This window comes from Montipora foliosa, chromosome 3, assembly GCF_036669935.1.
Source record: "Montipora foliosa isolate CH-2021 chromosome 3, ASM3666993v2, whole genome shotgun sequence".
In the NCBI taxonomy this organism is placed as follows: Eukaryota; Metazoa; Cnidaria; class Anthozoa; order Scleractinia; family Acroporidae; genus Montipora; species Montipora foliosa.
This window is the reverse complement of record NC_090871.1, coordinates 12,711,847-12,722,295: the sequence shown is the minus strand read 5'-3', so window position 1 is coordinate 12,722,295 and position 10,449 is coordinate 12,711,847. Positions and strand designations below refer to the sequence as shown.

General features: G+C 41.0%; 1 protein-coding gene across 1 annotated transcript in view; it reads left to right on the top strand.

The window, feature by feature from the left end:
- The window catches only part of LOC137996786 (heterogeneous nuclear ribonucleoprotein R-like), a 6,681-nt gene extending 2,134 nt beyond the window's left edge, over positions 1-4,547 (top strand). Inside the window, exons 2-3 of the mRNA XM_068842369.1 lie at positions 675-1,211; positions 3,247-4,547. Coding sequence (XP_068698470.1) covers positions 675-1,211; positions 3,247-4,110 — 1,401 coding nt within the window. The 3' untranslated portion in view covers positions 4,111-4,547. The remainder of the gene's footprint in view (positions 1-674; positions 1,212-3,246) is intronic.
- Positions 4,548-10,449: the final 5,902 nt, after the last annotated feature.

Genomic DNA, 10,449 nt, shown 5'->3' with positions numbered 1-10,449 from the left:
TCTTTAGTGATTAGTTCAATACAGCAGTTTTCAAATGGTTTTCTTTCAGTCAGTTTTTTGCTTTAAACTGTGATTTTAGAAGGTTCAGCATTTGGTGTTTGGCACTCCTCAAAATACCCCTGGCAATACTGGTCAGCTTTGTTGCAAGGTTTGGGATAAAATACCATGTTGTTGAAAATTGTTAAAGGAAAAATGCAGCTCTGATGGCGTGTATAAAGTTTTCAGGGAAGTGGCTGGGAGATCCTGGAAAGTTTGGCTATATTCACCTTTATCACGCGGCAGCCATTTTGGAGTCCGTGGGGAATAAAGGCTTTGTCTTTGCATTGTCTTTGCCTGTCCAGCCTCACTAAATGAGAGGTTCGACGGGCAAAATCTTTTGTTTGGACATTGAGTGATATGGGTCTATTATAGAAAGCCATATGAATAGGGTGTACTGCTATATTCCTTGTTCTTCAAAGGATGCAGTAGCAAGAATGCAATAGCGGCCTGATATTCTGAAATCACTCCGAAAGTTTATAGTTTATGTTTCATGTCTAGAATACCATTTATGTATCAATAATAATATGAGTGGTAACTCGCGTAAGTTTAATGGTAAACTGTTATTTCTTTGCGTGCTTATTATCCCTTTTTGTGGTGAAATTAATTTAATTTCTTTGTTATTTCCTTCTCTGCAGAAAGTGTGTTGTCAAGTGTTTGTTGGCAAGATTCCCAGGGATTGCTTTGAAGATGAACTGATTCCCGTGCTAGAGGAGTGTGGAAGAATCTACGACTTCAGACTTATGGTGGATCCGCTGTCAGGTCAGAATCGTGGGTATGGCTTCTGCACATACTCCGTTAAAGATGAGGCACAGGATGCCATGAAGAAACTGGACAACAAGGAAATCAGGCCTGGTAGACGACTTGGGGTTTGCCTGTCTGTAGCAAACAACAGGCTGTTTGTTGGATCCATCCCAAAGACAAAGACGAAACAAGAGATCTTTGATGAGTTTAGCAGTGTTACAGCTGGACTTTCAGATGTTATTGTCTACATGTCATCCGAAGACAAGTCTAAAAATAGGGGTTTTGCTTTCCTAGAGTATGAAAATCACCAGGCTGCATCTCTAGCACGTCGAAGACTGGCCAGTGGAAGAGTTAAGGTTTGGAATGTTCACATCGTGACTGTTGACTGGGCTGAGCCACAGGATGAACCAGATGAGGAAACTATGTCGAAGGTAGCTTTTTCTTTGATTTAGCGTAACCTTGTAACCTTTCTACGGTAACTGATATGGCACAAAGTTAAATTATTTAACAGGACTAAGTTGGCCCTATAATCACACCACGCTACAGTTTTCTAGATGAATCTTGGGTCAGAAATCTGGTAAAGCTGATAATCAAACTGAACTAGTGTATGATGAATGTATTAATATTTTATGTATGGATTGGTTGGAATTCAGTCTTGGAAGGTCTCCCCTAAAAGATTTATTTTCTGATTTGCTGTTTGCCTTTGTTTCAAAACAGTCAAGTCTTGATGCAAAGCCATTCAAATGAAAATTTCATTTCTCTTCTCTTCAAATAGTTTTGCAGTTCCATTTTGAATTACTGGTATTCAGTGGCCAGCAGAAAGTTGATAATAATTAAAATTATTATTGATAGGTAACATCAGGAAAGAGTATATTCATTTGTATTTATCACCATAGTGGTGAAATAGTTTTAACTCAAATGATTCCTCTGTTGTAAACCAACATTTTCATGTAATTCTGGGAAGTGGTGGTGTGTAAAAAAGGATAGCCTTCTGCAGTAAATGAATTTGAGCACAGACAAATTAAATAACTTTGACAGCTAAAAATGATATCGTCTGGGTGATGTTCGCATTCTTGAATAAATTAGAAGTCTGGATTCCCAGCTGCTATGTTATTCTGTTCTATTAAATATGCAATAGAATACAGTATATATCACCTTTCTAATTGGTCAATAACAAATGCATAGATAGGTTATAGAGTGCAATACGGGAACAAAGGGATGGAGTGAATTTGTTGGGTACTGTATACAGCTATTTTGAGAAACGTTATCGGAAAAAAGTGCACGCGACAATCCTGAAAGGTATTGTGGGTGATTTTTAAGTGCACTGTTTTTCAAAGAAATTTAAAAGAATCGTACGGGAGGCCACTGATATATGTTTGCGAGTGCTGAAGGAAAGTAACAAAAGTAGGTTCGACAGCTACAGTCGTTAGCAACAGTGTATTGATCATATCCCATATTACCTTTCGGGATTGTCGCGTGCACTTTATTCTTGACAAACTTTCTCGAAATAGCTGTATATAAGAAATGAAAATCGTAGGAACTTGCTTGTGCACCTTGGGATTTATGGCCACTCATCTTAGTTTGAAAGTTTTCAAATTGCACTCCCCATTTGAGAACTTTTAGAACATTGCTCCTGGCCATAAATCACAAAATGCATTAGCAGGTTCATACTGTTTCCTATAACTTATTAAAAATATTGCATAATATGTGGTAGTGACATCTTTTTATCTTAGGGTGCGCTCGATTGACCCCATTCTGGAATAAGAATACGTGGGGTGATGATTTCAAACACTATGTATGGCGTTTTGAAGCCACAAGAATAATAAAGTTATGTCTAAAATAGCATTTTAGCAGATGTTTGACAATATTAATGTGAATCCCCACAAAAAGGAACGATTTCCAAGTTCTATTCCATGTATTCCTATTCTTGAATATGGTCAATCGAACGCGCCCTTAAATTACAATAATTACAATCTGAAACAAATATTCAATAGACCATTTTACAGTCCTGTGCGCAGTTGCCAGGCCTTTGAATGAAAGCGAGGCTGGAGATGACCTTGATTTGATACAAACCTCACTACTTTTCTTATGCAAACAGAATTCAAACTCTTTATCATTATAACAACATGATTTACTTAAGAAAAGCAATGAGGTTAATTTGTATCAAAGCAAGGTCAACTCCAGCCTCTCTGCACAGAACTGGAAAATGGTCTATTTTCTAGCAATTGTTTCCGTCATGTTTCTACATTTTCTCATTCTCGTTCAAAAAAGGCATATTTGGTCTTAATCCTTCGACTGAGTGAGTGAGAATGAAGATATTTGTTGGCCAACGGTTCTGATCTTTATTTCACATCAACATCTCACGACCAGCTAACGGAGAAATCTATGGAAGTGATTAGGAGAATGAACTTTTTTTAGATCATGGGAGTTGAAAGGGTTAAAATTGCTGTTTGTTGTGGTTCACAGGTCAAAGTCCTTTATGTCAGGAATGTCACCCCTAACGTCACAGAGGAAAAACTGCAAGAAAAGTTTTCCGAGTTTGGTGCAATTGAGCGGCTCAAGAAAGTCAAAGATTATGCATTTATTCACTACTCTGAACGTGATGATGCCATGAAAGCATTGGAGACTATGAACAATTCTGAGCTGGATGGAGCTATTCTAGAAGTGTCTCTTGCCAAGCCCCAACCACCACAGAAAGAAAGACGGCGTGGCAGTGGACAGGGAGGATATAATTCTTATGGTGGATCCCGGGGCGGTCCTCGTGGGGGCTCTGCTGGGCGTGGACGAGGTGGAGGTTACGGTGGCTATGGCCGTGGGTATCATGATGGCTATGAACAGACCTATGATGACTACTATGGTGGATATAGCGGTGGGTATGATTATGGTGCTGATAGCTACTACGATGATTATTATGGTGGTGGTGGATATGGCTATGAACGTCCCCCTCCTCCACGAGGTGGCGGCCCTCGGGGTGGGCGCGGTGGTGCACCACGTGGAGGTCCCATGCGTGGTGGTGGACCCTCGTCTAGAGGTGGTGAGCGAGGTGGTAGAGGAGGACCCCGTGGTGGCCCATCTCGTGGCGGAAGGGGAGGACCTCCAGGGCGTGGTGGACCAAGAGGAGGAGGTGTCTCCCCAGCAAAGAGGAAGTACGGTGCAGACTCTGTGCAAGCTCCAGTGGAATATCCAGAACCAAAGCGGAGATTTATGGGTCAGAACCAAGGAGGTGGATGGGGAAGCCAACCTATTGCCCAGCAACCGTTGTACGATAATTATGGCAGCCAACAGTCCAGCCAGGATTGGTACACCGATAGCTACAGCCAGCAGTGGTAGTCGCAGAAAGAAAAAAAATGGTTTACGGCCAATTCTGATTTGGCAAATCATTCCCTGGCCTTTTTTTCTGTTTCGTTTGGCTTTTTAGAAGTTTTGCAATGTTAAAGAATTTAGATTTAACCATCTTGCTTTCGGCGGTTTTTTTTTTCCTTGCCTGGCACCAACTCTTTTAATGTGGATTAGATTTGGAAGCTCGGTGACAATTTGGGTCAGTGACTGAGTTTCAATTGGACATGAAATACCCCTCGGGAAGTTTTAAAGTAACTTTTAGTATTTTTTCAAAGATTGCGAAATGAAAATTATTCATTAGAAACTTTAAAGAAAAGTGACAACGCTGTACAAAAGATTGGCTCGGGATGTTTTTAGAACGCAGAAAAGTTCCTCACTGTATCGTGGTTTTAACTTGTGAATTATATTTAACCTCGTTAAAACTAGAATGTGATTTGCAAAGTTGCTGTTTATTTTGTTTGGTCTCCAACTGGAACCCAATGGTTTGCCGTTGAAAGTGATTTATGAAACCCTTGAACTCCGAGTGAAACTACCAATGCAACCTAATCCCCAAAAAATGTCATTTCAAAATACCAGACTCAAAGCCAACATCTTCAGACGTTGTGTGTTGTTTAGCTTGCAAAGCATTCCCTTAACAGGCTCTCAAAATCTTTAAAAAAAATCTATAATGAAACCTGTCAAAATTCAGTAAAATTTACAAACTCGTGGCTTTTAAAGATCCCCATTGGCATATGGTAGAGGTAAGTATTGTTGTTATTGTTTGTTTGTTTGGTTTTTTTGCTTACTCGTCGATTTCTTTACTTGTTCACCGTAATCTATTCCCCCTAAAAATACACACCACTTTCGATTTTGGAACGGAATGCCAATCTTGTTCCCAGTTCGTGTGCGCCCTGCTGCTGACCAAAGAGTTCGCAGCTTCTGGGTACGAGATTAACGAAGTACGAAATTCGTGCAGGCGCTCAACTTTGCCTCCGATTTGTAACTCTGTTCGCTTTAGTCACGTACACGCTTTCCATTAGACCATAAGTACTAGTTGAAACTTTTGGAATTTCTAGTGGCGAACCGGACAGTTATTTCCGGGTGGCCGCTCGAAACCAAACACATCCCAAGGAGGAAATGAACCAATGGAACGGGATCTTCGGTTATTCCGGATTTGCGGAAGTTCAGGTATAACCGACTTTAAATGTAAAGTATTAAAATTGAACGCACTGGGAACCCGTAAAAATCCGAGCCCCTGATGGGATTGGAACCCACGACCCTCCCTGATCTTGTACGGATGCTCTAACCATTGAGTTATCGGAGACTCTATGGTGAGCAAGGGTAAAATGTGGGTATTTGACTCGAGCTGCATCACGCAGCCACAGAGTCAAATTGCGAATGACTGCATCGTGCAGTCACATTGAGAGCATCATTGAGCTATGCTGTCAGTCGCAATTTGACTCTGGCTGCGTGATTCAGCTCGAGTCATACCCACATTTCACCCTTGCTCACCACAGAGTTTCCAATAGCTCTATGGTTAGAGCATCCGTACAAGATCACGGAGGGTCGTGGGTTCGAATCCCATCTGGGGCTCGGCTTTTTCCGATTTCCCAGTGGGTGCAATTGTAATACCTTACATTTAATATGTTAATCATTCTCTCACATTCGCCTACCAAACTTTCCCAAAAAAATTTCGCAGTGTTTCCGTTCTTGTTTTCACCCTGTTTTTGAAACTTTTGGTCGAATGGAAAGCACCCAGGTTTCTCTCGGCGAACGAAAAAGGGATGACGGTATTTGAAAAGAGGGTTGACGAAGTTTGAGAGGGTATTGCGTGAAAGAGTGAAAAAAAAAAAAACCTGCAAGAAAATGTCTCTACATTCCGTCACAGGACAGTCTGACAGAAAAGCTACCCGGGAAAAGCGCATTCTTTGTTTCTGTCGTAAAATGGTGGAAGCTCGTCTCTACCATGTTGCATTCCAAATTACTTGATCGGATTACTACACAATACCTTTCGCGTCATTGGATTCATTACACCGATTGTTACTGTCCTGGGGAAGAGAAATATTTAAAAAACAAAGGAGACAAACTAATAGCGCACTATTTCCCGTCCACTTTTCTTGATGCCCTTAGGTGACATTAGGGCCGTTTATACGAGAGAAAATAAGCCGCGGCTAACTCTGGCCGCGGCTTACGTAAGCCGCGAAAGGAACTATTTATACGAGTATAAACTCCCCGGCCAGGATAAGCCGCGGCTTGAGAAAGCCGTGAACGTAGATTTTGTACCATTTATACGGGGTGTTCGCGGCTTACGTAAGCCGCGGCCACAGTTAGCCGCGGCTTATTTTCTCTCGTATAAACGGCCCTATTGTAAGTGAGAAGGAAGGGTGGGAACGATATCAAGGGACGAAGAAAATACGTTCATTTCGACTGAAGCATATAATTAGCTCAAAACTCGGGAGTCTTCACATCGAGAGACGGAATAAGATTGAGTCATGAACTTTGGACTCCACAAAAATCGGTTACGAAGGAAAAAATAGAATTTCTGGGCACGCGTTTCTGTCGTCCTGATAAACATTCATTTGGTTGGATGAACGTGCATATCTTAATTTCAACTTTAAGCGTACTTCGTGGCATTTCAAAAATGGCATTGTGGGCTTCTGTGTTGTACAAAACCAGTGTTTTTATGTATGTAAGGAGTGTGTCATGGGATATCCAAACACCGAGAAGTGGAAAGACGAGGCCGAAGGCCGAGATTTTTAACCGATTTCGAGTGTTTGATATTGCTTCTCAAAGGAGTCAGTATTTTACGAGAGATTTGGGATAAAAGTCGGTGAAAATTCATTTTAATTAAGACCACTTGTCCGAACTTCCTTCACGGCAGTGACTTCTTGTTTTTGGCATATGAATTATTAATGAGTTTGAGAAGGTGATTCCTAAAATGGTTGTGAGCTCTTAAAAAAAGTCTCAATATCGTGTGCATGTGAGAGGGCACTTCGGTAGACGGTGACTACTCCCTCCCCTCCCCTCCCTTTCCCTCCCCTCCCCCCCCCCTCCCCGGTCAAAAAAAAAAAAAATTCAAACGGCGCGTAACAAACGTTGCTCCGCATTTTTATTCATTGCAAGTTTCAAGCAACTTTTTCGGTTGTCACTACGGCTATTTGGTCAGTTTTGGCGACAATGAAAAGGAACACACCGTCAATGTCGAAATGTGACTCCGTACATTATGAAAGAACTGAATAGAAACTACAAGCATTTGATGGCAATAGGCCTTTTGCAGGTTCTAGTCGCATGGCCGGATGTCTTCTGTTTGCAATGGCACAGGAACGGAAGCGTTCCAGAGCGAAAGGCTCTGGAGAGTCACTGTGTGTGGACTTAAAGTGCAAAATGCTTTTGAAGCACTGATCTAATTTTTGTCGATAGGCAGTGCTTTTGTTTTTGCAGCAAACTTGTATTCCTCGATGAGCGTGCGCACCAACATGGCGTCGAAGAGTGACATGTGAGTGAATCCTGCGAAAACGTTCATTGTGTTCTCGCTTTCTCGCTAGCGGTTTGCATGTGTGTGTTAAGAACCAAGGTGGCTGATAAGCGAATCATAACTTGGACTAAGCACTTACAGCAATGATATCGCAGGAGAAAGTGCACGTCATTATCGCCAAGCGAAGAAATGCAAAACCAAAACTCTCGTAAAATTTTCGTCTCCATCTTGCGAACATGCACCTGTAATAAAGAAAATGATCACGTGATTGATTTTGCTGGCATCGCCTATTGATTTTCAAGCAACGAGGGAACAAGTAATCGCGCTTTTTGTTTGCGTTTTTTTCCGCGCGTGTAACTGCGTTTAATGTTGATTGGCTTATCTCACTGTTGGCGTCTCGTACCACTGATTGTCTTATTGAACAGCGTCGTCTCAAATCTCCTTGCCTCAACCCCAAGTAACAGCCCTCAGTGGCTACACTGCGACAAGGAGTGTGTATGAGCAATAGTGAATTAGATGTGGGCTCCCAGCACCGTCACAAATGAGTTTATTCCTAGAATGGCCGTTCCCGCGAAAATCAGTTGTCATGTCCCTGAAAAAAACTTGACAGAAGCAGTCACGCGATTGGTTAAAATTGGCGACCCTTTGTTTGTTTCGCGCGCAAAGTGTATCGAAAAATAAATCCCATTTGTGACTGTGCTGGGGCAACGCATCAACACTCTTATCTTTATCTTTGTAGTTTGTTTAACCCATCAAGTCAAGTTGACTCCTGGGCGGGTTCCCCATTGAGGAGTAAAATTGTCTGGCGTTACAGTAAAAAAACTAAGTTTGGCCGCTCCCGATACGGGAAACGGAAACGAACCTTTTCAGAGGGTTTAATTCTCTTTATCGAGTTATCTGTGCTGTTCCACAGCTTATCCTTTCGGGACAAGTATGCTTCTAACGAGCCGTGGGGGATGGAACGGGATTCGGGATGCAGTACCTTGTTAACCGCTGGTGCTATGCTTCATTTTCAGGTGATGACCTGAACATCGTTTGAAAAGCGGACCGTATTTAAGGTCTTCGACCACTTTAATGTATGTACATTTCTCACATAACGCCTGCTACTCGCTAAAATTTGCCCGCTCGGAATCAACTTGGGAAAAAAGTCGGTTAAACTTGGTAAGTATTTTTTTTATCAAGTGTGATTTTTGCTGTATGACGTTTCTGGGAACAACATTAAAAGTTTGAAAGAACGTTCTGTGTTCGTGTCTTTTTGTCTACTACGTAACAAAATCTTGGCATAGGCTTGCTGGGAACCTTATTTTCCAGTCACTTGGTTGACCAACGGCTCCTTTTAAGGTAATCCCTTGAAATTGTTCTACTATCAAACTTTTTTGGAAACTTGGCATAACATTCATGATATGAACATTAAAAAAAATGCTATGAAAAAATGGGGTCACCGTGCTTGTTTTCGCGTCAGCAGGTTCTTAAAATGGGGTATTTTTACTGTTTTCGCGTTAAAAATTCGAATCACCTTCATACAGAATTAAGTCTTGGTTACTTTAAAGACACAAAATTTTATTTTGAAAATATAGCTTCTTTTATTTACATAAGCAGTAATGCTTCATTTACGCCGACTTTGATTCCCTGGTTGTGGGAATAGTGCACTTTTTGGGACAGTTCCGTGGTTAGCTTGAAGTCCTCGCCTTGGGTAAAATACACCCAGTACGGAACTGTTTTCCAAAAAAAATTCATGTTCTACTATCAAACTTTTTTTCTTCTTCAAATATGTTCTTTGTTAGACTGTTCTTAGCAAATACCTGAAAAAAAAGTCGGGGGTCACCGTGCTCGTTTTTTTTTTAGAGAAAAGGAGCATTTATTTTGCTATCGGGTTTAGTTTGAGCGAAATCTCTTACGTTTTACGGCTAACTTTTTCCGCGTTTTTCAACGCTTAAAACATTGAAGTTTGTTTAGACAAACTGCCACGTTTTTAAATTGAACACAACTGGCGAAAAACAGTTCGCTTGAACGCCTCCATGCTCCAAGCCCTTTTATATTATACGCCATTTAAGTTCGCTGTGGCAGGATTTTCCCGGATTTTCCAGAAATGTAAGCTCGTCCTTTGTTGACATTCATAGTCGATGCAAAGTTTTTCAAACCTGTGTTTCACACTCAAACGATAATTGGTTTCGAATTGGTTCAATTATAAACGCCACAGGTTATCTAGACAAACTTCAATGTTTTAAGCATGGAAAAACGCGAAAAAAGTTAGCTATTTACGGTAGCTCGAAAATGGTAGAATGTGGAAAGTGTTGATAACGCTTTCCGCAAGAAGAACAACATTCGTTAAAGGCTTGAGGAAAAATGTTCATGATATACGTTGCATATCCATAATGGTGATATGAAAAATCTATGATCGTATCGTATCGTATAATGTATGTATAGACCGTATTCATAAATGGCGACCAATACCTTGTGCCAATGATCCTCACTATCTTCACTTTGGCGGAAAAGTCTATTGAATTTTACTCATGCTAACGAGGCCAGTGAGGATGATTCGCATGAAGACAAAAGAATAATTACTGTACTTAGCCGCCATTTATGAATATGGTCTATAGAAACCGTGTGAACGCATATGTAGGCGCGAGTGTTGTTTTGAAAGTTCTCGAAATAGGCGAGTGCAATTTACGAACGTTGAAACCATCACGGGTGACGATAAATCACAAAATGCACGAGCAAAGTTCGTACTTTTTGATTTATTCTTTACTCCACAAAATGATTTCAGCGCTGTTTCCATAGCAACTTCCGTATTGCACTCTCGATCTAACCTAATTGACTAGTCAGAAACGCGATATTCTTTTGAGTAAATAATAAATATGATTTATAACTATATG